Source organism: Myotis nattereri (genome assembly GCF_964212035.1).
Source record: "Myotis nattereri genome assembly, chromosome: 4".
NCBI lineage: Eukaryota > Metazoa > Chordata > Mammalia > Chiroptera > Vespertilionidae > Myotis > Myotis nattereri.
In genome coordinates, this window is record NC_138079.1 from 25,782,955 (window position 1) to 25,809,800 (window position 26,846).

At 40.8% G+C, this 26,846-nt stretch overlaps 1 protein-coding gene across 2 annotated transcripts; it reads left to right on the forward strand.

Moving 5' to 3' along the window:
* Positions 1-35: 35 nt before the first annotated feature.
* Positions 36-26,846, forward strand: NSUN2 (NOP2/Sun RNA methyltransferase 2). 2 transcript variants are annotated; one of them, XM_081088779.1, is made up of 19 exons: positions 36-415; positions 521-678; positions 2,840-2,944; positions 5,091-5,196; positions 8,172-8,243; positions 9,221-9,305; positions 10,243-10,435; positions 12,268-12,342; positions 13,592-13,722; positions 16,801-16,874; positions 17,699-17,829; positions 18,211-18,307; positions 21,050-21,234; positions 21,553-21,645; positions 22,214-22,349; positions 22,978-23,058; positions 23,383-23,521; positions 25,151-25,190; positions 25,905-26,846. In XM_081088779.1, the coding sequence occupies exons 1-19, from the start codon at positions 311-313 to the stop codon at positions 26,194-26,196; spliced, it is 2,298 nt and encodes a 765-aa protein (XP_080944905.1). In that variant the 5' UTR covers positions 36-310; the 3' UTR covers positions 26,197-26,846. The 2 variants fall into 2 exon arrangements, with proteins under 2 accessions (XP_080944905.1, XP_080944906.1); XM_081088780.1 differs by lacking the exon at positions 22,978-23,058.

The following is a 26,846-nucleotide window of genomic DNA, read 5'->3' on the forward strand; positions in this document are numbered from 1 at the left end:
CTGCGCATGCGCGACATCGGGCTGTCCGCGGAGCTGCCTGAGGCAACGCGGAGAACCTTAGCCCCCGACTCAGAGACTCTCTGGGGCTGCTCTCTTTTGCCACTGTCACACTCAGGCTGACAACGGATCCCTTCGCTCGTTGTTTTCTGGGCGTAGGGGTCGCAGTGCTTATCACTTGCGTCTTGAAGTTTCCTGCAGGCCCGGGAGAGGCGGAGTGCACCTGCGGGGGCCTTGAGCTGCAACCCGGAAGTACGCGCTGCCGACGGTGGCGGGTCGGTGGGTGCGGGCAGCGTGCGCGACCGCGTGGGCCATGGGGCGGCGGGCGCGGTGCAGGCGGCTCCAGCAGCAGCAGCAGCAACGGCGGCCCGAGGGAACGGAGGACGGCGCCGAGGGCGCCGGAAAGCGCCATGACGCGGTAGGAGCCGGGGCCAGGCGGGCCGCGCCCACGTGGGCCTCCCAGACCCCGAGACCTGTGGGGCGGCTCCCCGAAGCCTGAGTAATTCCCCTTTTTTCCCCTCAGGGCTGGGAAGGCGGGTACCCCGAGATCGTCAAGGAGAACAAGCTCTTCGAGCACTACTACCAGGAGCTCAAGATCGTACCAGAGGGCGAGTGGGACCAGTTCATGGAAGCGCTCAGGGAGCCCCTCCCGGCCACCTTAAGAATTACTGGTTACAAGAGGTAAAAGGGGCCGTGCATTTATTTCTACAAGGGTTGGGATGCCTAAGGTTGAATTTTAAAAACGGGTGTTTTCCTGAGAAGAGTTAAAGGGCTGGATAACCGCTGCAAGTCAGCGGTGTGGATCCTAGAGTCTTGAAGCGTGGAGGAGGGAGCGCAGGGTCCAGCGGGGTCGGTCAAGGAGGCTGGAATAGGAAATGAAAAAGCGAACTGAGAAAGGGTGGACCCCTGGGGGTTCGTGAGCCAAGGACGCTTACCCTTTGGAACTCATGAAAATTTCTGACATTATCGAGTTTGGATAAAGCTTCTGTCTCTCTCATCCATCCATCCACCTATCCACCTATCCACCTATCTATCTATCTATCTATCTATCTATCTATCTATCCACCTATCCATCTATCCATCTATCCATCTATCTATCTATCTATCTATCTATCTATCTATCCACCTATCCATCTATCCATCTATCCATCTATCTATCTATCTATCTATCTATCTATCTATCTATCCATCCATCCATCCATCCATCCATCCATCTATCTATCTATCTATCTATCCACCTATCCATCTATCTATCCATCCATCCATCCATCCATCCATCCATCCATCTATCTATCTATCCACCTATCTATCTATCTATCTATCCACCTATCTATCTATCTATCTATCTATCCATCTATCTATCTATCTATCTATCTATCTATCCATCCTAGAGGACCAGTGCACAAAATTTGTGAATTTCTGAATAAGGGGCATTAGTACCCACACATATATCAACCGTGCATATATCCATGCATAAATCTACACATATAACCATGTATACATATGTGATGCTCAACTTGGAAATAAGCCTTAACAGAGAATTTTAAAAAACGAGCTGATAGGTTTCCGTGGGTACTAGTTATCATATGTTATTCTGGTGACAACTACTTTAATGTGGAACAGGACTTTGTGAATCAACAAATATAACACATTTTTAAATGTATGGAGAAATCCTCTTGATTCCTCAGCATGATGTTAGATAAATGAATTTGTCAGAAAATTATCAATATATACTGTGTACCAATATTATTTATTTGCCTTCTCCTAAAGTCATCTGGATATTGTATTATGAAAGCCGGATACACCAAACCTCTGTCTTTAAGTTACCTCATTCTCTAGGGCTTTCTCTGTAAATAGCAAATTTTAAATGAATAGTCTCAGTCCCAATCCTTAAATAGAAAAACACAAACAAAAATCTAAAGAAGTGGTTTGTTTAAGCCCTTGTGCATTATGAAGAGAGTTTGTTCTTTTGCAAGCTACATTCGGGGCCACACAGAAGTAGGAAACTGGGATAGTGTTGGATTCTGGTTTTATGTATAGCTAAAATCATTGTATAGCCTCAACTAGTATCTCAACTGTAGGTGTTTCGTCAATAATGATACCAAAACAGACTGCGTTGCGGTTTTGTAAATAAACTATTGTCCTGAAAAAAAAAAAAAAATTTGTGCACTGGGGGCAGAGAGCAATTCCTCAGCCCAGCATGCGCCCTCTCGCAGTCCAGGAGCCCTCGAGGGATGTCTGACTGCCAGCTTAGGCCTGCTCCTGGGGGACATCCTTAGTGCTGCTGTGGAGGCCGGAGAGGCTCCTGATACCGCAGCTGTGCTTGCCAGCTGTGAGCCTGGCTCAGGGCTTCTGGCTGAGCCACGCCCCCTGTAGGAGTGCACTGACCACTAGGGGGCAGCTCCTGTGTTGAGCGTCTGCCCCTGGTGGTCAGTGCATAGCCACCAGTCATTCTGCTGTTCAGTTGCTTTGCATATTAGCCTTTTATTATATAGGATATATAGGGTGTCGTCACCCCCCAAAGGTGTATATGCACATGTTGAAAATGAAATTATTTTAATAAACACTGCCTTTATAATTACTCAAAGTGTATACATTTTTTTGTAGTTAATATCCTTTCAAGATGAGTTGCAAGCAAAAATGGAACTGTAGGAATATTTAGGAGGGAAGGAATGCAGTAGTAGTGTATTTAGTTTGTCATCCTTTAGTGATTAAACAGTGAGTATTGTTTAGCTTTGAAGGAATAAAGAGGCAGCGATAAAAGAATGTCTTCTCTCCATGCAAAGGTGGTTTTAGCCTTTCAGGTTGGTTTGAAACTTGCTTTTTTTTTTTTTTTTAATAGCCATGCAAAAGAGATTCTACATTGCTTAAAGAACAAGTATTTCAAGGAATTGGAGGACCTGGAGGTGGATGGTCAGAAAGTTGAAGTTCCACAACCCCTGAGTTGGTAGGTACAACAAGGCTCCATGCTGTTGCATGTGTGTTTGGGATTTTAATCTTTCTCACTTGAATATATGTCTTGGTTATGCATTTGCTCTTAGCACAAAAGAACTTGAACATACATCTGAGATATCCTCATGTTTTTCACCCAATGCTTTTTATCGTTATTACTTTACACTGGTGTGCATGTTTTCATGTATGATTTGCAGCTGTCTGTATTTGAGTCATTGAGTTCAGTTAACTTTTTTCCAGTCAATCCAACCCCTTTGCTTTTGTGACATTACCACTTCTACCATTTCCATTTAAGCTCCTTGTTTTCTCATGTCAAACTGTTGCTGAGTGTTTACTTTCAGAAAAATGACAGCCTTAACCTGGCAAAGGTGCACAAGACTGCTCCAGCTGACTGTCTTACTGTCTCTGGTGCCCTGGCATGCTCCTGATCTTTGTGCTAACCTTTTTTTTTCTTTGCCCTATTCTGTAGGTTACTTATTTCTCATGGCCCATGTCAAGCCTGAGCTGTCTGAAGACATCTCTTGTGTCGACAGCATAGTCTGTCTTGTAAAATGCCTGGCATCAAGTCGTGGGGAGTCATTAAATTGTTATAGTTCCACATTTCATATTATCAACTTTGAGGTGTTGAAGATTCTTACAAAATAAGTGTGTGTGTGTATTTAGATATTTAAATAATTGCTGTAAAACCGTGAATTTAACCAGCATTTTCTGATAACTTTTGGAGGTTTTGACTATTCAAGTGTATGATATTATCTTTCTTTTTTACATATCCTTTAGTGATTGTAAACCAGGGTCAGGTTTTCATTAATCATGGGCTGTAGATTTGCTTGCTTTTCTTTCTTTCATTGGCCATTTGGATTTTTAGTGTCCATATCACAGATGTGTGCAGGGTACACATTTTGAATGAATGACAAATGCCAATGCTAAAGTCAGTATTCAGCTGAAGTTCTCTGTGGTTGAAGAATAGAAGTGAATCACTGTCTAATAATGGCCAGTCATTCTCTTCATGTTATTGATTGTTTTCATTTTCTGAACACAACTGAAGCATGTGAACAACATATTATATGATTTGGGTTTCCAATACTTAGGTTTTGTTTGTTTTTCCTCCTCATTATCAGTGATAACTGCATGGCAGTTTTATTGTATTAACATTTACTCAATCAAATTCACTTATCAGGTGTGGACTACCCATACATCTCTCAGCAAGCAAGTAAAGCAGACACCAAGATGCCTGATGGTTTTCTGTATTGCTCAAAATGCGGAAATATATAATACTAGAGGCCCAGTGCATGAAAATTTGTGCACTGTGGTGGGGATGGGGCGGGGTCCCTCAGCCACAGGGAACAGGCCTAAGCCGCAGTCTGGCCTCCCTCTGCGGGAGGCGACCAGGGTGATCAGGGGAAGGCGCCGCCCCCATCACCCTGCTGCTGCTGCCTGAGCCCATGGCTGCCTGAGCCCTGGGCCTCGCAGCCGCTATGGCTTTGTCCAGATGGACATCCAGAAGACATCCACTCTAATTAGCATATTACCCTTTAATTAGTATAGATTCTTCTTAACCTTTTGGTACATAATGAAATAAAATTTAGGAAAGTTTCTGGGAACTCTGTTTTCTGGATTTTTTTTTTCCCTTTACTATTCATAGACTCAGAAATATAGTAAATAAAATTGTAATCAAATGCTTGTCAAACATTCTGATACTTGCTCTACCACATTTTGATTGTGTGATCTATACTTCTTTAAATTTAAGAAATTTGTTATCTTATGTGTTTTTTATTTTTCTGATGATCTTTATGCCGTTGTTAACTTACCATACATAGTGAAGAACAGAGGATTCTGCACTTTTTTTTTTTATCAGATCCTAAACATTTATCATCATGGTTTTACTGTGATGGCAGTGTGTGTCTCCTGTGACCCCCTAGGCTCTTCTGTTTCTGCCTGGGCTATGGTACTTTTAGAACCATGCTCCTGTGTCCCAGGGGACATCATGCAGTGTTGGCTGACTGTACTGGAGTGGATCATGGAATGGCAAGCAGAACAAAATTGGGTGTCTCGGTGGCCATATGACCTGGATAAGCAAGAAGTCATTAAGAGAGCACTTTAATATATACGGTCCATAAACATTTTACTTCCTTTTTGGTCAGGTATCCTGAAGAACTTGCCTGGCACACAAATTTGAGTCGAAAAATTTTGAGAAAGTCTCCACAATTGGAAAAGTTTCACCAATTTCTGGTTAGCGAAACCGAATCTGTGAGTAGAGTTCTTTAGACTTGTTGGTTTCCTTAAAGTTAAATGCATATTAGTGTCATATTTTTAGCCCTATTTGTCAGTGGGAGTGATCAAGTAGGTAAAGTATGCAGGAAAGACACCTGCAACTGTATTTTTTCACCTGTAATCTGATTATGAAGCTGTTATCTTGTTTGGTTAAACTAACCATGAACTTTGATAGGGAATATTATCACAGTTGTCAGCTTGATTGTGTCTTGCTACTCCTGGGTTTGGGTGGCTGCAAAATTGGGGTGTGCACAGGACTCTGCTTTATAGCATGCCATTTAGGAGACAACCACTTATTCCACTCTCCTCCTTAGATGTATATGCCAGGTGCTTATAACAAGAAAGTAGTATGTTTTTATGGCTGTTACTTATTTTAGTAAAAGTGAGATGTTTAAACTCACTTTTTATCACTTCTGTTTTTTCTTGTCCTGTCTATACTCCATCTTTGCCATAACAAGCATACACACATACAAAAAAATACCTAAGCCTTAGCTGGTTTGGCTCAGTGGAAAGAGTGTCGGCCTGCAGACCGAAGGGTCCTGGGTTTGATTCTGGTCAAGGGCACGTACCTTGGTTGCAGGCTCCTTCCCGGCCTGGGTCCTGGTCAGGGCTCATGCAGGAGGCAACCAATTGATGTGTTTCTGTCACATCGATATTTCTCTTTGTCTTTCCCTCTCTTTCCCACTCTCTCTAAAATCAATGAAAAAATATCCTCAGGTGAGAGTTTAAAAAAATAATAATACCTAAATAGGACAACTTGGGTTCTCCTAAAATGTCCCCATCTTCACCCTCTTGGTTTCTTTGCCATCCCAGATTCCTGATTACAGTGAATATTTACCATCATGGTTATTGAACTTTTCACCTTTAACATCAAATTTTTCCCAAGAAAATAGCTATTTTCTGACACAGTACGTATTAAATGCCCATAAAGTTTGGATATTGTAAGCTTTTCCGTTCCCTTTTTTCCTTTTGGTATTCTTAACATGTTAAGCGCCCAGTCAGTCACCGGTGACTGACACTATACTTTCCGTCCGGAAGACAAAACAGGGTGGGCGATTAACGTGTTAATACTCTAGTATTTTCAATCAGGAGTTCCCCCTTCCTATTTTCTAATCTAGTCAAGGAAACCTTTCTTTTGTCAACAGATAATGTTATTTCTTTTTCCCTCTTCTGTATCCTCTTAACAGTTAATATGATCCCCAGGTTTTTTCCCCTGAAGTCACAATAAATTTAGAAACCCTCCACCTCACCCGGTTCTAACTTCTAGTTGATCCACAGCTGTTTCCTATCATTGTGGCTTTTTGCCCATTTAGGTAACCTGGTAAACTGGGCTCCTGTTTGCCTGGCTTTCCACCCCACTTCCCTATAGTTAGGAATATACTGGACTGAGTACTGCCTCATTCCTGATTCTGTACTTGAGGGGCCAGAAATAGGAAGGGTTCTCTGACTCTGTTTTGATTGAGATGCAAGGTCAGATAAAGAGTAACATGGTTAGAGAGGAAGTTACAACAGAGCAGAGGGTTTGTGGGGAGTGGAGTGGTACCCAGTTGAGTAGGTTGTAAAAAGCCAGATTTGGGAAGCTTTGAGAGGTGGAGGAGATGGGACTTTCGTGTCAGATATACGTATCATAGGGAAATGGTCCAGTTTTTATCAGAAGTCAGCAGGATGAGGTACTCTTAGTTATTTAAAGCTGGCTGTGAGACCTCTTCAGGATGTGTTTATGAATCCGGCCTAATTGCCAGGATGTCTATATAGTCAAGGGCCCGCAGTTCCCACCCCCACTTTAATGCTTGGAGTCAGTGTGCCTTAGTCAAATTAAGATTCAGTCTTCACAGACTCATTGCTGGTCCAAAATCCATATGGTGAAAATTAGCAGCTCTGAATGAATGTTCAAATCTGTATTTAGATTCAAACAGGCTGATGGGTAAGTATAAGATGAGTAGTGATAGCTATACAAAAGGCCCTTGTTGTAATGGAGCAGAAGCTTCCTGGTAGCTGATGTTTTATAGCTTTCTCCCCTGTTTTTATATTGATTTCAGAGAGAGTAAGGGAGAAGGGAAGATAGAAACATCAATGATGAAAGAGAATAATTGATCCTGCATGCCCCCTACTGGGGATTAGCCCTCAACCCGGCCATGTGCTCTGAGCAGGAATCAAACCATGATGTGGTCCATGGTTGGATACTGAGCCACACCAGCCGGGCTACTTCCCCTTTTTAAGCATTTGTTCTTAAGGTTGTTAAAATAGAGTTGTGATTGAGGCAAGTGCTGGACTTCATCAAGAAAATTTTGTCTGATTCTGAACTATTGTACATCATAACAGATGCTGGCCCACTAGTGAAGATCTTTAGAACAGACAATTTAGTGAGGAATTTTAAATCATTTATCTTGGGTATGAAAAGAGAGGAACAATGGTTGATGCTTTCACCTTTCTGAGAGACAGTTCTCAGGAGTAGAAAGCAGACATGGGCTGTTCCTGAAAAGGGACTGACATATAGAAGTTACAGTTTTAGCTGAGAGGGAAAAACTTGCAACAGTGACTTTGTCCTGTGCCTCCTTCGACTGCTGCTCTTGCTGAAGGTATTTCATTGGCATTGTCTGCCTTTGAGACATGTTCATCCAACTTCCAGATCTTCTCAAGGTAGGAAGTGAGGACTACATAAACTTAAAATTCCCTTTGTTTTAATGAAATTTCAAAATGCAGTGTTTTTTTAAAGGTAAGTTTTGGTAAATGGTCATCCTTACTTGACCTTTAGGTAGCAACCATGTATCCACTAGTATGAAAATCTGTCCTACCTCTTCAATGTTTGTGTGATAGCACTAACTCTTGTTCTATGTATGATTGATTCTATGGTCTTTTTCTGTTGCATTTAAAATTTTCAATTTCCAATATTGAAATTTTCTGCCCTTTTTAATGTCATTGCTGACTTTTTAAACATTTTATTTTCTAAGGGAAATATCAGTCGTCAAGAAGCTGTTAGTATGATTCCGCCACTGCTGCTTAATGCTCACCCTCACCATAAGGTATTGTGTATTATATAGAAAATCGTGGGGGGCAGGCTGCTGTCTGTGTTTGTACCGCTCTGTTGTTGAGACCTTTTTTTCTTAATATAATGAGGTTTTTTTTCCACTTTAGATAAATAGAAAGTGATAAATTTTTCTTAGGTATTTCACATTTTTGTCTTATTTGATTTTTATAAATTATTTAACTATTTTCTTCCTTAAAAAATTTTTTTTAATATATTTTTTTTATTGATTTCAGAGAATGGAAGGGAGAGGGAGAAAGAAATAGAAATATCAATGAGAGAAAAACATTGATCCATTGATTGGCTGCTTCCTCCACACTCCCTACTGGGGATCGAGCTGTGACCTCCAGGTGCACAGGACAACGCTCAATCCACTGAGCCCCACCGGCCAGGCAAAATTTTTTTCTTAATTTGTTTATTTACTATACAGATTATCTTTAGTGGTCTTGATTGAATAAATCAGATTAAAAGTCATATTGAACATGTGTTGAGACGTTGTTACATGCACTCTTTGCCTGAATTCATTTTATTATCCACACATCCCTGTGGGGGTAGATGCTACCACTATCCCCATTTTTCCAGATGAGGAAAAGGAGATAAGGAAAAGTTGAAGTGACTGGCCCAAGGTCACAGGACTAGTCGTTGGTTGCACTGAGATTTGAGGCCAAGTAGCTCTCTTCTTAGCAATATGTTATAGTGCTTCTTGCCTTTAGTATCTTGACTCATTTATCTCTAATTGTATTGCTTTTATTGACTTGTTTTGTAGTGCTGTCTGTTACCTCACTGACTTGAGGGCATTCTATATTACGAGATGCCTATCAGTTAAATATATCACATTGTAGATTCATTCTATAAAGAAATATATTTCGGTATTGGAATAGAAATAAAAATACTAGAGTGACTCAAATTGTTTTAAATTAAATGTAGAATGTTTGATTTCTTAAAAGTCTCAAATATTTCCTTGCTTTTTAATAGATCTTAGATATGTGTGCAGCACCTGGATCAAAGACTACACAGTTAATTGAAATGCTGCATGCTGACATGAATGTCCCTTTTCCAGGTATGCATTGGACTGGGGGTTTGGAGATAGCTATGCTACTTTGGTGGGATGTAGACAGGGAAAAATTAGAACATTGCCTGAAGCCTCCCTGAAAGTAGGACTGGACTATGTTAAGAGCTGCTGTCTGACTCCCCAGGTTCAAATCCTACCACCATTTACGAGGTGAGTTCGGTGATATTACTAGGCATCACTTATGAAATGAGCCATCAGTCCTGAACTTGGGGTGTGTGACACAAGATTACAAAGTGCTCAGAAAATGGCAGCTATTTCTGTAGTATCAGTGATGCTCCTTTATAGAGATTTTATAAAGATGCGGAAATACTGTGTATAGTGCTAGTTAGTCTCCTAATATTTTTATGTACCTTTATCTCCTACTTCCTTTAAGAGGGAGCAGTATTGATTATAAAATGTTACTAGACATATTTGCCTTTTTGCTGGAGATGAGAGAGGAGCCAGAGGGAGAGAAGGTGGCACCCAGGAAACATTCTACCCGGTACTTAGCCGTGGTACAGCTCAGACTTCCAGGGAACAGCTTTTAAATGTTCAGGAGTGTGAGACCCCACCCCAAGAATCTGATCCAGAGTCTACAGTGGTGCTCCAGCACACACGCAGTACTTAAACACTTGTCAGGTGATTCTGTTGGTTTGTACACCTTTCTCTCATCCTCCTAATTGTTACTAATAGGAAAGACATTTTTGGCACAATAACTGGTACAAAGTGAATAATTAGTTGAACAAATGAATTTTGAAGTTTTGAAACTTTAAGGGATTATGAAATCCATGCTGAGCCGCTGGGTTTCTGTTTTTGGACCACTTCTGTAGTCCTAGCCAATCTTTTACACTTGGATCCTCACCTCTCACATGCCAGCCTACAAGTTATGTATTTCAGGAAATTACTTGTGCTGCATATCACCCAACACTGAATTTTATATTCCCAGAGGGATTTGTCATTGCAAATGATGTGGACAACAAGCGCTGCTATCTGCTTGTTCATCAGGCCAAAAGGTTGAGCAGTCCCTGCATCATGGTGGTCAACCACGATGCGTCCAGCATACCAAGACTCATGATTGACGTGAACGGAAAGAAAGAGGTTCTCTTCTACGATCGCATCCTATGTGACGTCCCATGCAGGTATTTATATTGTCAAGAGTCCAGAAAGCCCAGGATCCGTTAAGGAAATAAATCACTGAAAGACTAAAGTGAAACTGCACATGAACACACAGTTGTCTGTATGATTCTTGTGGTAGCTGGTGTGAAGAAAGGCATCGTGACCTAAATGAGAAGACAGACACAGAGTTTTAGTAATAACGGAGACTGAGCATGTGGGACACAGTTTTAAAAAAGGGGTGGTTTTGAGAGTCTAAAAGAGAAAATACCTGAGAGGAAAGGGGCATCATAAACTCATGCATTTCAGGATGTAGTCACTTGGCGTGATTTGTTGATCTGAGTGTACATGCTTGTACTTCAGTGAGGATGTAAAACAGTCAATAAATTAAAACACATTGGGTTTTTATTTGTGACTTTTATATTGTTTAGCACAATGAAATTGGGAGTTCAAACTTTTGATGAACTGATTTTACCTGTTACCTGTTCACATACTTTTCTTCACATTTTACATGTAAATTTTAGGTTTTTAGAGTTTACTTTTACTAAAGTTTTATGCCATAACTGAATGAGTTTTTCCAAAAAGAAATGAGTGAAACTAAAGATGGCTGTTAAGTTCTCTGAGGCAGTGACATAGGCAATGATCACAAGGGTTTAATAGCTTTTGAACACATGATTTGGTGAGGCTAGAGTTCAAAAACTGCCACAAAACTTTGTTAGCACTAAGTAGTGTTTAACTGTGATGCATCAGCATTAACTTCATCTTGTTTAAACAAGTGGCAGATTGAGTAACAGAACTGAGTTTGAAAATTATAGCTGGTAGCACTGAATATGGCTGAGTTTTTAAATACCTGGAAAAATTTCCCTTTAAAGTAAAATTTAAAATTGGTCATGAAATGAATTTTTTTCTAGGTTGCAATTTTCTAATTTTCCCCTGGATCAGATGTTTTCCTAACCATGTTCATTTGATCGGGAGCCTAACTCATTTCTTAATAACAATATTGTGAGAGTAAAATGACCTTATGAGCATTACGTTGTGAGCAGAAAAAAATTCCTAAAATTATAGATTTTTAACCCATTGCAGTACAAGTGAGGGATGTCACATGAAAGCCATCATATCTCAAGACATTTCCATCCTGCAGACTCTGCACCTCAAGGACATGTGCCTAGACCATCAAGGAAAATTAAACTTTACAGAGAAAGCAACAGATGCAGGAATTACCTCAGAAAAACTGGGTAGATAAAATTAGACATGTTCAGAGAGATTAATGAATCAAGTCTATTACAAAATTTATGTGGAAATAGTTTCCATTTAATAAAGGTGGAGAATCAAAAATGTTTAAATGATATATAGAAAAATCTTGGTCAAGAAATTAACTTGGGTTTAATTGAATCTGCTATGGAAAGTTCTTTATGAGTCTGAGTTTATCATTGTTTGTGTAATTCTGATTAAAGTGCCACTCTTGATTAACCAAATTTCTAAGTAGCAGGATCAAAATAGGCTCATATGTATTCCTGGCTCTGTCTGTCTTAGGACTGAAAATTGTTTTGCTAGGTCTGTATTTCTCCTAAATGGAAGTAAATTACTATCTCTTTAAGTGTTCAAAGAGGTTTCATTTTCAAATCTTATTTCCTTATTGAGTTGAAAACTGAAGTATAATGAAAGATTTTAATGTACTAGAGTAACCCCAAAACAGAAATGGAAAGTTGATTGTAGTTTGCAAGGATTTAGGCTGTTTTCTAGTTGGTATTTATAATAATAATAATGCCTGTTTTATAATTTAGCTTGAATGTGACATATTTGTTAAACTCTAATCATCTACCTGTAGTGAGTTTTAAGTTCTTAAATATCTTTCCAGTGGAGATGGCACAATGAGAAAAAACATTGACGTCTGGAAAAAGTGGACCACCTTAAATAGCTTGCAACTGCATGGGTAAGTAAACTTTATAGCTGGCAGCATTGTTTGACAAATCAGTTGGTCAAAATTTATTGTTGACTCACCTAATTGGGCATCCAGATCTTTGACCCCAAGTAAGCATCAGAGTGTTAATGATGTAACTCACTCCATGGGAATTTGCTTGTATATCAGAAATAGTTGCTTTTAAAATCTTTAAGAGTAGTAAACTAAGGATTGTACACATTTATTAAAAACACATTTTATAAGAAGTTTTTATAACATTTCGAATTTTTTTAAGTGAAATGACTATTTACTTACTGTCTTATCAGTTGTTTTCCTGTTTTCTATTTTTTTTGTGTTTAATTATTTTGTTTAACATTTTTATTTCAGATATTTATTGTCCCTAAAATTTTTTTTGAGAATTCTTAAAAGGGAAAAGAATCTCATACCTTAAAAATAACTTCTGTCATGTCTAGTGTATTACAGTTTTATGTGCCTATGGATTTTTTAAGTTCCTGTTTAGAACAGTTTTGATTTTTTTCTTCATTTAATATTAAAATGATACATTCTTAACTTAAATGTACAACAGTGGCTGGTCTAAATATGTTAAGGAATGTTCATCATTAACTTCAACACCAGATTTTTTTTCTCTGTTAAATAAATACCACTGTTTTATGAAACAGGCATTAAAATTAGAATGTATTGAAGGCTACAAGTTGTTCATAGAAAGAAAAATCAAATATTTGTACAACTATGGAGGCTTTTTAATAGTGAAATTCATCTAATATGTTGAATTTAGTCATTAATCACTTTATGCTTTGCTTGTCAACATGCTGGGGAAAGTCCACAAACCAGTGTTTATATAAATAGATGCTTTTTTATATTTACACTAGAGGCCCGTCGCACCAAATTTGTGCACGGGTAGGGTCCCTAGGCCTGGCCTGCAATGAGGGCCAATATTCCCCAGCTGCAGGCTGCTGCCCAGCGCTTCCCTTGCCCGGCTGCCAGCTGGGGCCTTCCTTCAATCCACGTCGCCCCATGGTGGTCAGAGCACATCATAGCAAGCGATCAGTCTCCCGGTCAAACTCTGTGGGAACAATAAATTCACTTAGAATTTAAGGGTTTTTTTCTTAAATTGAAGTTATTTATCTTACTTATAGTACTTTGTATTTTATTGTAAGTCTGTCATAAAAACTTATAATAAATACGTGACATAAAGGGTGCCCATAAAGAATGTGCTGTCGGCTGTGTTTGGTCTCGGTGACTTAGTGTATCTGACCCTTAGCTTACAGCTGCGGATTGCTACACGGGGTGCTGAACAGCTAGTGGAAGGTGGCAGGATGGTGTATTCTACATGTTCACTGAACCCCATTGAAGATGAAGCAGTCATAGCATCTTTACTAGAAAAAAGTGAAGGTAAGCACGCTGTATTAATAGAAGTGTAGACTTTTTAAAACTATTGCTATAGTGCAGCGATTTTCAGTCCGTGTGCCGCAGAATTTTCGTAATTACTTTATGTGTGAAAAAGGTTGAAAATTGCTGCTATACTATAGACTTCTGTAGTCCTTTTCCTGGGGCATTTTAACTGTATTTAAGTATACAGTTCAGTAGTGTTAAGTACATTCATATTATGGTGTAGCCAGTTTCCAGAGTTCTTCCTCTTATAAAAATGAAATTCTGAATTCATTAAACAACACCCCATTATCCTCTTCCCATTGTTGTAGTCTCTCTGTCTCTGAGTTGGAACAGACTAGGTATCTCATGCGTGGAATCATACAGTATTTGTCTTTTTGTGACTTGCCTACTTAGCATACTACCCTCAAGGTTTATCTGTGTTGTAGCATGTGTCAGTTTCCTTCCTTTTTTCCAGCTGAATGATATTCCATTGTATGTATACCATCCACGGACGCTTGGGTTGCATCCTCATTATAATGCTGCTATCACCATGGTGGACAATAAATTTGAGTCTCTGCTTTTGGTTTTTTGGGGTGTAATACCCAGAAGTGGAATTACTGGGTCGTGATAATTCTGTTTCAGGACCCACCCCCATACTGTTTTCCATAGTGACTGCACCACTTTACAAGTCCACCAGCAGTACACAGGGTTCTTGTCTATATCCTCGCCAGCACTTGTTGTTTTCTGTGTTTTTGATAGTATCTGTTCTAATGGGTGTGAGGTCTTATAGCACTGTTTTATGAAATGTTCTGAAACAGCAATTTCCATAACATTTTGATGTAAAATATTATTTCTCCTTTTATGTTTTCAATAAAATGATAACCTTTCCTGTCATATTCTTCTTAAAGCAAATGAGAAATTTCAAATACAAGGAAATTGCAAATTTCATTCCAGAATAGAATGCTATCAAATTTACTGCATGCATTTTTGTGAAGTAAGTTAAGACAAGAGTGCATTTTCTGTGGTGGTATCTATAACAGTCTGGGCTTCCAGTTAAGTTTTCAGTGGCTGGTTGATCTATGTGTAGTGAGCCCTCTTGTCCTTCGGCCTGCATTTACTGTGTTTTGTTTTTGCTCTACTTATGTTTGTCTACAGAAAGATGTGATATCTGAGTGATGTTTTTTTACATGGTCATAATCTCCACAGTTTTGTTGGTGCTTTATCTCAGAAGGCATATAAAGAGAAAGACTGTGGGGTCATGTAATTTTATAGTAAACTAGATGCCCAGTGCACGGAATCATGCACCGCTGGGGTCCCTCAGCCTGGCCTATGGGGATTGGGCCAAAATCAGCTCTCTGACATCTCCCGAGGGGTCCGGATTGTGAGAGAGCGGTTCTCATGTGACACACCCCAGAATTGGGCTCCCTCCTCTCTGGTTCCAGGTGTGTCACTGAGAACCGCAGCTGTCAAGTCACCGCAGCTTGGCAGCTCCTGCATTGAGCGTCTGCCCACTGGTGATCAGTGCATGTCATTGCTACCGGTTGAATGGTCTGCTAGTCGCTTAGGCTTTTATATATATAGAATAGTTGAACTGGGCATCCTACTCAGTGATTAGGCACATGGGTTTCCAGTCTAGATCTTGCTCTCACAGCCACCATTAAACATGTGGTTGTTTCAGGCTTGTAGACTCTTCTCAGTCCTCAGTGACAGGCGTCCTGTGTAGACATGGCTTCATGGGAGCATATAGACCTTTGCTGAGCTTTGTACTTGGCAATTGCTGTGACTGGACAGGGTGTGATCCCCACCTGGAAGTACTCAGAGACTTAGCTGGAGGAAGGGCAGTCCATAGAACATTCAGTCTACAAACACTGAGCCAGCATTGGCAGCTTCTGACCCAAATGCTGGCAGGAGGGCATACTGAGCAGTGGACAGTGTTTGAAGAAACCAGTTTCTGGAAACCTCCACTATTAGTATTCACTTTTTTTTTTTTAATATATTTTATTGATTTTTTACAGAGAGGAAGGGAGAGAGATAGAGAGTTAGAAACATCGATGAGAGAGGAACATCGATCAGCTGCCTCCTGCACATCTCCCACTGGGGATGTGCCCGCAACCCAGGTACATGCCCTTGACCGGAATCGAACCTGCGACCTTTCAGTCCGCAAGCCGACGCTCTATCCACTGAGCCAAACCGGTTTCGGCAGTATTCACTTTTTAAAATAAGATTGTTCAGATGTACTAGTGGAAGTCAATACAATGTTTTGGTCAAAGGTGTCTCACTGCTAGATGCCCGTTGGGGATTCTCTTGATTTGTTGTATGTAATTATTATCTGAGTTTTCATAGCTTATGTGAGGCTTTGTTGGTGTTTCCTCTTCTGTGAGGCCGTCAAATCAAGGTCTGTGGCCTGTGAGTGGTAGTTCATGTGAAAGGTTTCCTGCCCATCTCACAGCTTCCGGTAATACTGCTACTGTAGACATGGTGTTTTTAAAATTAGACTGTTGTCCTGATGGGCAGTTTTAGAAAACTTAATTTGGACCTAAAACTGAATGTTTAAAAATTGCCACATTTCACTTTAAAATGTTACTTTTTTGGTTTTGAGATGTTTGTTAGCCATAAAGGCACGAAGGAGAAACCCAAATCATCTGACTGCCATGGTCTAAAAACCAGGAGTGGACCCTTAACTGGATGCTAGCCTGGTGATGCCTTTAAGGTGATATTGGCCATGGAATCAGTCAACCTTGAATGCGTCCTGCAGCTCTTCCCTAGTTCAAGAGCTTTATTGAGCTCCAACTGACATACCATAACATTCATTGGTTTCAGCTGTACAATTCTATGCTCTTTAGTAAATTTACTAAATTGTTGCATAGCCCTCACCATAGTCCGATTTTGCTAGTAGTTCATTCCCGTCACCCCAAGCAGAGCCGTCCTGCCCATTTGCAGTCACACCCTGTTCCCATTAGGAACCACAAATGTATGTTCTGTCAGTTTTGCCCCACCCAGACATTTTCTAAATAGAGAATCATGCAGTATGTGATCTGCATCTCATTCACTGGGCGTCATGTGGAAAAAATTTATTTTATTTTATTTTTTGATACATAGGTGCTTTGGAGCTTGCTGATGTGTCTTCTGAATTGCCAGGACTGAAGTGGATGCCTGGACTCACACAATGGAAGGTAATGTTTCTGTGAGGACTCTGGCTCAACAGAGCAGGTACAACCTATCCATAGTCCTGAAAGTTCTAAGCATCCACCTTTGGGTAATTTGAATAATAGCTTTGGTTATGCTTTTTAGAATCAATTTCAAAATTATATGTAAATAAATAGTATGATTATGCAAATATTTTTCTCTGGCAATGGAAGAGTTTTCCTGCCTCATTCTCCTAATTAGACATCAGCTTTGTTTATTTTCATCTCTATAAGTACAGCTTTGCTTTCTTTTATTGGCTGAGATTTAAGCTTTGTTTGTAATGTGCAAAAATTCATCTTTCAGTTTTAAACAAAACAATATGAGCCTTGTGTTTTTTCTTTTTTAAATTCCACATGGAAAATGCTTTATAAAATAATTGTCCTGTTTTATGGAATAAAAAATTATTTCCTTTTTTTTTTAAATCTTCACCCAAGGATCGGATACTTTTTCCATTGATTTTTAGAGAAAGTGGAAGGGAGGGAGAAATAAGGAGAGAGAGAAACATTAATATGAGAGAGACATTGATTGGTTGCCTGATGCATGCACACCTGGGGGCAAGGATCAAACCTGCATCCCAGGAACTTGCCCTTGACCGGGAATTGAACCCGAGATCCTTCAGTGCGCAGGTTGACATTCTAACCACTGAGAAAAACAGGCCCGGGCTATTTATCTCATTTTTATCTTTGCAAATAGCCTTCCTAGCTTTAGAGAGAGATGAAAATCACCATTTATCATTTTTGAGAGCATGTACACTGGCCTCTCTTTATTAGGGAGTGCTAGGGATTTAGAATCTTCCCCTCTCGTTTTGCAGGTAATGACGAAAGATGGGCAGTGGTTTGCAGAGTGGGATGAGGTTCCTCACAGCAGACATACCCAGATTCGGCCAACCATGTTCCCACCAAAGGACCCAGAGAAGTTACAGGCAATGCATCTAGAGCGGTGGTGAGTTTGTGGGGCTCTCAGAGTTTGGGGACATTGGGGAGGTTGGGCCCTCCGGCATTCCTGTGAGGGCTGGGCTGCGCCTATGGCTAGCTTCAGGTATGTAAACTTTTCAACACGTGAGAACTCCATACCTGTTAGCTGCTGGCATTGAGCCTTTGCGAATAATGAAGGTAGTTAGAACCTAATGGTAATACATTAGATACTGCATTAATTTTCTGCATATTACACATTGGCCATTCCTTGAGTGAGGGCTGTGTGACTATTAAGACATGACTTCACTATCACAGGTCATCTTTGTAGTACTTGTCTTAATATTTAATACTAAAAGAATGTATTTTGGATCAGTTAAAAAGAGAATTGTGTTTTGGTGTTTTTTTTTAGTCTTAGAATATTACCACATCATCAAAATACTGGAGGGTTCTTTGTGGCAGTATTAGTGAAAAAGTCTTCAATGCCATGGAATAAACGTCCACCAAAGGTAAATGTCTTCCAAAATACCACAGCATACCATGTGATCTCTTTGTACATTCAAGGCAGGAGCTGACAGGGGTCAGTTGGAATGTGTTTTGTGGGGTGGAGGGTGGCTGGGCCTGATGGTGTGTGGAGGGATTCATTTAAATGTTGAGTTTTCCAAACAAAAAGCAAATTCTTGTAAGGGATATGTAAGTGGAAAAGGCAGACTTTGGGAAATGCATTTCTTCTGCACCTTAAATCTAAATATTTTTAAGATTCTTTTACTGATTTTTTTTTTTTAAGGGAGAGAGAGAGGGGGGGGGGGGGCTGTCTCCTGTATGTCCCCCCACTGGGGATTGAGCCTGCAACCCAGGCATGTGCCCTGACTAGGAATTGAATCAGCAAACCTTTCAGTGCACAGGATGCCCCCCAACCAACAGAGCCACACTAGCCAGGGCTTAAATCTAATTCTTTAATAAAAATTGAAAACATGTAAAGACTGTTCTGTGGCTCAAAATCAGAGTATCCCCCCCACTCTACCCCCAAACTGTCTCTGAACTCTAATTCCCTACTGTAGGTTGGTTCCGTTTAGCCCATTTCAGTTCGATGGAACTCTGCTAATCTCAAGCCTGTCTTCACCTTGGCTGCGAATAATTACAGTTTGTCCAGGCCTAGCTAAAAAGGAATGGATTGGCCCTGACCTGTAGCAACGGATCTAAACTGCCTCCTGGGTCATTGTAAGGGCGACTGTGAAGCAGAGTGGCTTAGAAAGGACTGCTTTTCGAGACTTGACACAAAGTTGTGATTTAACATGTACTCTCCTCCTTGTCAGCTTGGCATTATTTTGTTAGTTTGTATGTCAGCCTTCATAGAACTTAGCCTGGAGTCACAGTCTGAAGGTCTGCATTTCTTTCAGATCCATGCTTAAAAATTAGGATAAATAATGCTTAGATTGTGGAGAAATAGCAAGTAAACAGTTTTCTGGGGTATGGCTAATCCAGATTAATATAGGAGTAGACAGCCTCAAACTGGCCCAGGATTGGAACTGGCACTTTGGGGCAGTCACCATGGCATTGGTGTTAGGCTAGAGAGCGTTTTCCTTAGAGAGTGAAGGTCTCTGTGTGGTGGTCTTGACTCTAATCGGTCCCTAACTCCCTGGTCGCGAGAAGAGCTGGCCGATCAGAGCACTGCTAACAGAAATGGAGCCCCAGCCACATGTGCAGTTTCGGTTTTCTTGCAGCCTCTTTTCTCAAGAAAAGTGAAATTAAAAATTCTTTTGTTTACCCCGGTATATTTAAGATGTTATTTTCATATAATCAAAATAAATTATTAATGAGGTATTTTATATGCTTTTATACTAAGTTTCTAAAAAAAAGTATAGATATTACACTCTAAGATGCACCTTTACACTAGTCACCTCTGCAGGGGTCAGACTGGTGACTACTGTACCACACACAGGTTGAAGGTCTGTTCACATAAACATACTTTAGATTCACTTGGATTTGTTGACATTTTGTTTTATAATCACCTATATAAATGGGTTTTGAAGTTTTAGTTAGTCTGCCTCCTCTGCTGTGGCATCACACTTTTTAGAACAACTTAGGGTCATTTAAATATTCTCCACTTTTCTCTCATATTAGTTTCTTACTTATTTTGTTGTGTAAATAAATTTTGGTTGTCTGTGCTACTGGGGCCTTTCTGAGATTCTTCATATTCAGGATGCTGGGATTTGGTGGAAGTGAAGACGTGTAGACATTAATCCAGAGTTTGAGTCAGGGAAGGCCGCACTGGCACAGTGCTGCTGGTATTCCGGGGAGGGCGAGATTAGATCGCTGGGATGGAGCAGAGAAAGCTTCCTAGAGAAAAGGGCATTAGTGATGGGCTCTGAAAAAGAGGCAGCATTTCAGGAAGCGGAGATGGGGATAGAAAGGATGTGGGCCACTGCTGGCCTTGCCAAGCCGTTTCAGGTGGTGGTTTTGTTTTTTGCCTCTTTCTACATTTAAATAAACTATTCTCTGGGAGGCAGTGTTGTATAATGTTAATAGCTTTAGAATCTCACCAGCTAGTCCACTTTACAGCTTTGTGAATTGGGGAACTTTTCTGTGCTTAGGTGTCTAATTTGTAAGCTCACTTCATAGGGACTAGGAATTACTACTTTTACCAATCTTGGGACTTATTAGAAAGGACATGTAGTTTTAAATAATTTTTCATTTAAGACTTTATATAAAAAGTATATGAACATTTAACATAAGTAAAACATTATGCTCCTTCTCAAAACCACATTTATAGCTTTGCCCCCGTTCAGACAGTTATTATTCAACAGGTATTTCCTTGGTCCCTGGAGGTACATTCTTCTGATTTTCACCGAAGTTTCTCCAGGTGCCCTGGAACAGTATCACTATCCTTTCCTACGTTGTGATTATTCCTATACTTGTCTTTTCCGCCCTGCCTACATTTAGGGATTGCGTTGACTCCTTTGCATCTCTCAGTGTGCCTTATACAGAGTGGATGCCAGCGGCATTTTAAATGAAGACAGGCTGGCATTATCTGCCAGCTGTTTATGCTTTTTGTGGGGTTATGGTAAAGTGATTTTAACCTCAAAGAAACAATGTCCATGAGTTCTGTTTATAATAGCAAGATGTTATATTTTCTATAAAATGTTATAGGAAAATAGTTAAGATTGATTTTGTGAGCTCCATTTTATTAAGTTTTTGTAGCAGTGCGAAGTGGATTTGAGTGTAAATAGACTTACTATTCCCTCTGACAGCTGCAGGGGGAGTCTGCGAAGCCAAGAGACCCTGTGCAGTCCAGCCCTGCAGGTCCCACGGGAGAGAAGGCTGTGGGCCCCTCGGAGCTGGAAAGGAAACTGGACACTGGAATTGGTGATGCAGAAATAGTACAAAGGACTGAGGATTTAGAGAATAATGGAAATAAGAAAGATGGCGTGTGTGGGTAAGAAACATGGTTCTGTCTTGAGCCTAACATTCTAGTGTCTTCCTAGCCATGTAGATTGACTGGGATCCCAGAGCCTTTCCTGTGGTGGTTTTTCAGCAGGCAGTGTGAAACATTTTGGCTGGCAAAGTACTCAGTTCAGTGTTAAGGACCTTTTGGTGTGGATGCTGCTGTCTGTTGTCTGGGGGAGAGATTTAAGACCTGAGGAAGCATGTGTATAAAGCCCCGTGATGCACAGAGCTGGGGGTGAGGGTTGAGGGTAGGGAAGAGTGTGCTGTTTCAGATTTCAGATGACTGATTTCATCCCACTTCCTTTAGTCCCCCTCCATCGAAGAAAATGAAGTTATTTGGATTTAAAGAAGATCCATTTGTGTTTATTCCTGAAGACGACCCATTATTTCCACCAATCCAGTAAGGATTAATTCAACCTTTTTTAATTCTTTAAAGAAATTTACTGTGGGGTTACAAATGCATAACTGGTAATATTTAACCATAGTTTTATTTTTATCTAGCTCTGTATAATAGCTGTATTTTTACTTTCTAATTGCATGTTACAGCTGGATGAAACTTTAGGGTGTGTTTACTGAACCCTTCAATTTAAAGTGAGCAGTAATCAGAGAAAATAGACTGCCCAAAGGTAAAGACAGTGGAGAGATGGAAGAACTCTGGACTCAGATCCTGAATGTAAATTACTCAGTTGAGTTACGAAATCAGTGGCCAAGGCTGCCTTACTCAGTTCCAATTTAGGAGATGAGGAATAGTGGGGCTGGGTAGGGCCTTAATTGGGAATCTCCAGGCAGAACAGAGAGAAAAGATGCTTAGGATAACAGTCTCAGGTTCTCTCTTCCTTGTTCATTAAGTTTTTGTATATATTTACCAGAGTGGTCACTTACGTTGTCTTGTTGGGGAGAATAGAGGGTGCTTAAAGACTGTCTATTAAATTTTTAATTACATTCATAAGCACCTGCTTTATTTGTAGGAAATTTTATGCTCTGGATCCTTCATTCCCAAGGATGAATTTGTTAACTCGAACTACAGAAGGGAAGAAAAGACAACTCTACATGGTTTCCAAGGAGCTGAGAAACGTGCTGCTGAACAATAGTGAGAGGATGAAGGTACAGGCCACAGATGGGGACTGATGCATAATTGAGGACTCCTGCTCAGGTTTCCTTGGGAGGAGCAGATCCTGGCACTGGCTCTCCCATGTCCAGTATGGGCCTAGGTCCCCAGAGCCCTTAGCAGGCCCAGGCTGCGTGGCCTGCGTCCCTTCTGCCCCACTGTCCGTCTCACTGTTTGTGTCATGGGAGGTAGGTGTCATGGGTTTGGAGGGTCTGGCTGCTGCTGCTGTGGTGTGGTGTCATTTCCATTTTCTATAGAGTGCTTCTACTTTTAGTTCCCTGTGTTCATTTGCTTTACTGTTTTCCTAAGTTGTTTTTTCCTTTGCCTATGTATTTAAGGTGTTGTGTGGACGTCCAGGACGTCAAAGTAGTTTATAACCTTGACTAGGACTTGGTGTCCACAGGGGCTCCCAGGGGGACAGGATCCTTGCTCCTGACAGCCCATAGAATGTGCTGACATAGTCTTGCATTTTCAAAGTTTCCTGGTCTTCAGAGGTTCTTCATTTCTCTTTTCCTTCTTTCATAAGGTACTTACAGTTCTGCCTCCTCAAGGTAGAAGGGATTATTTTAATTGATTATCCTGACTTTTATTTATGTGTGTTTCATCATATTTTTTAACTTATAGGTTATTAATACTGGGATAAAAGTCTGGTGTCGAAATAGCAGTGGAGAAGAGTTTGATTGTGCTTTCCGGTTAGCACAGGAGGTAATTTGGGGAACAGATTTGGACAGCACTAGCCACGAGTAAATGGGAAGCAGTTGGGCGCAAATAGGAGCTTCTGAGCCAGCCCGACAGGTCTGGATGGCTCAGAGCTGGGCTGGCACTACCAGCCATTTGAGTCTCTTGCGCTTTCTGAGGCTGGGTTTCCTGCTCTGGGAGGGTGTTTGCTTACAGATTATTACAGGTTCCGGGCAGGTGAGGCCTGGACATAGTCCTTGGAAAGGCCCTGAGGACAGTGGGTGTTCACTTTACGAGGTAGAGGGTGATTGATTGTTTCCATTCACAAAGTGACCTCTCTTTTCCCCACAGGGAATCTATACATTATATCCATTTATCAATTCAAGAATTATCACTGTATCATTGGAAGATGTTAAAATTCTATTAACCCAGGAAAATCCATTTCTTAGAAAACTTAGCAGTGAGACATACATCCAAGCCAAGGACCTGGGTAAGCAGTTTGACTTGCATGGAGGTCTCACTAGTCCTTATAAAGACAGTACAACTGTGGGTGTTTCCTCTTGTTGGATCTTTCTCAGTCTTAATATTCAATGCATTGTGGCTGTCTTTTACTGACTGTCAGTTTCCAGAGGGCTTTGTGGAAACATAATGGCCTCTCAGTGTATTGAGAGTCAAGGGCATCCCTAGGGTTGCCCTACTTCCCCAGACTCTGGGAGACCCTGCTTCTCCCAGTTTCCATTGATGGTGTGCAGTTATTAGGGCCTGGCCAGCCCACCAGCTGGAACTCCATGTCACCTGCCCACCAGGAAAGGTACCTTTGCATTAAAATGCAAAGAATGCATTTTTATCAATCCCATTAAAGCAGAATATGCAGTCGTTTTTTTAAAAAATATATTTTTACTGATTTCAGAGAGGAAGGAAGAGGGAAGAGAGAATTAGAAACATCAATGATGAGAGAAAATCATTGATCAGCTGCCTCTTGCACGCCCCCCACTGGGGATCGAGCCCGCAACGGGGGCATGTGCCCTTGACCGGAATTGAACCTGGGACCCTTCAGTCCGCAGGCCAGCACTCTATCCAACGAGCCAAACCGGCTAGGGCAGAATATGCAGTCTTGCTATGGCATTGCTACCTAGCCGAAATAGATTCTCACCAAAACAGTTTTTCGTAACACTGTTGATTTTATATTTCATAAACCTCCACTTAGATCACTTGAGTGATGTTTTTACTTAAGACTAAAAATAAGTCTATTCTTATTAATTTGTAGTTGAATTTATTGGGGTGATATTGGTGAATAAAATTATATAGGTTTCAGGTATATAATTCTATACATCTGTGTATTGTGTGTGCATCATCCCCAAGTCAAGTCTCCTTCCATCACTATTTATTGGCCCCTTTACCCTCTTCTACCTCCCCCCACACCTCTTCCTGTGGTAATCACCATACTGTTGTTTGTCTATGAGCTGGGTTTTTTTTGGGGGGGAGGGGGTTCTTAATCCCTTCACCTTCCCTCTTGTTAACTTTTATGTGTTCAATATTTCTGGCTCAATTTGATGAAAACTGAACAAATCGGTTATTGAGGTCATATAATCATTTGTTTTACATTTAAAACTGGAGGCCTAAAGAACGTAGCACATGTGTTGAGTCTGCATCCTCTTGTCTCCTCGGGCATAACCTCAATTTAGAGTAGAGATTATTTTAAAGGATAAAGGAGCCATTTGTACTTTTTAAATCCTGTAGTTGATTGCAGTATAATTTTTGATATTTTTTATGTGTTTCATGCTGTTTCTGGAAGTTGGAGCTGTTATCTAACCTTGAACTTTGAGAATTAATCAGTAGTTAGTCCCACCTCCCTGCATCTGAGACTTGCTGAGTAGCTTCACCTAAATCCCGGATGGTCTGGCTTGGTCCTCTCTCACATTGTCCTGAACCACGTTGTCCTGACGGCCCTACTTGGTGCTTAGTTGGCTGATGCCTTCATGTTTTTAGAAGAAAAGTCCCTTCTTCATTAAGATCCTGGGGACCCCAGAGTGTAGATTATTTCTTGTTCTCTTTTCACATAAACAGAGGTGTCCACTGACTAGGAAGCTTGGCCAATGCTTGTCTGTTTCTCTTCCAGCCAAGGGGAGCGTCGTCTTGAAGTACGAGCCGGATCCTACGTAAGTTAGGATATTCTTGCCATCAGGCTTTGGTGTTATTGTTGGGGGACTGTGGGTGTGCTTAGAAGCCTTTTATGAATGTTCCTGAAGACAATATAGGAAAAATTTAGTACTGAAATACTACATTCTTGTATATCATCATGAAAATATTTTTTATAGAATGTTCAGCTCAGGCCAAACATATTTTTATTTAGATAATAAAATGCATAGTGTGTGTTCTGTGTGCTTTAGAAACCTAATCCTAATTCCTGTCTTAAACAGAATGAGTGGAAAGATTGAACAGGTAAGAGAGATTGCGTTCTGCCTTCTCTTCTGTTGGTTCAGTGCCTGGATTACCTGTTAAGCATCAGTGCTGTTCTAGGGTGGGGCATGGGGGTCCCCTGTGGCTTACAGGGGGCCAGCCCTGCTTTCATGTAACCACCGACGCCTGACAAATGCTTGGAGGAGTAGATGGTCAGCCCTTTCCAGGAACGGGACAGAGAGCTCGGGTGGCTTCCCAGAACACCCCAGCTAGTGAAGGAAAACTGGCCAATTTGAGGGTGTTGATATTCAGGGTATGAAGGAGGAAGCTGATCTTTGAGAAAATCCATAGGATCACAGACTGAAATGCCTTCCCAGTGGTTTAGTGGTACAATTTTTGGAGAGACTGCATATTAAACCTCTTTAGAGGCAATGATGAAAGACAATACTTACACGAAGCCACTTTGTTTGTAGGAAACCAGATACCCTGCAATGTCCCATTGTGTTGTGTGGATGGCGGGGAAAGGCCTCAATGCGAACTTTTGTGCCCAAGAATGAAAGGCTGCATTATCTCAGGATGATGGGGCTGGAGGTGTTGGCAGAAAAGAGGAAAGAGGGGACTGCTCTGATGGACGAGAGTGCAGCCACCTCTGGGCCTCTTGAAGATGACGAGGTGAGTGCTGACCAGAGAGCAGAACAAGCTGCCAGTCCAGATGCCACCAGCACAGGCAGTGACTCGGCTGGGGGTGCCACTGTGCCCCGGTGAGGAGACTGCGGGGCCTCCACCTTGGTGTCTACAACCAAATCCAGAACTTCTGACCTGCAAAGTACATATTTTTAAAGACTGGAAACTGATGGAACGATGGACGCATCTATGAATGATCTCAGTACTGCTTTCATATGGAGTTTACTAAAAAGTATTTTTTTAGTTAGAAGTTGCTCATTTTACTTTGGCAAAGCTGGGTGCACTGTACCTGTTGCAGGTAGTAAGAGTTTCACAGTAAAGTCTTAACTTCCATCAAGAAATATAACTGCTCTTACAGAAATTTTCAGGTTCCCTTTGTTATGCCTATATTGCTCCTAAGTCCAGTATTTCTTTTAATTATTTATAGAAAGAATCTATATCTCCTGATGAGTTGTTGGAAAACTGCATTATGAGCTTTATAATAATTATGTTAAGTTGCATCATAGCAGTGCAACATTAACATGCAGTGAGGTAAATATCTGAGGTCTCAGATGACTTCTGTGCCTTTGTAATAAAGGATAAAATAAATCTTGGAGTAAAAGCTGTATCGTGAATTGTGATACTCATGAGGGTTTTATGTGCTTTTATTGATGGACTGCTTTGCACTTTGAGTTTTTAAATGGTGTTTGGGATCCTTGGAACATTAAAATAAAGAGTTAATGATAAATGTG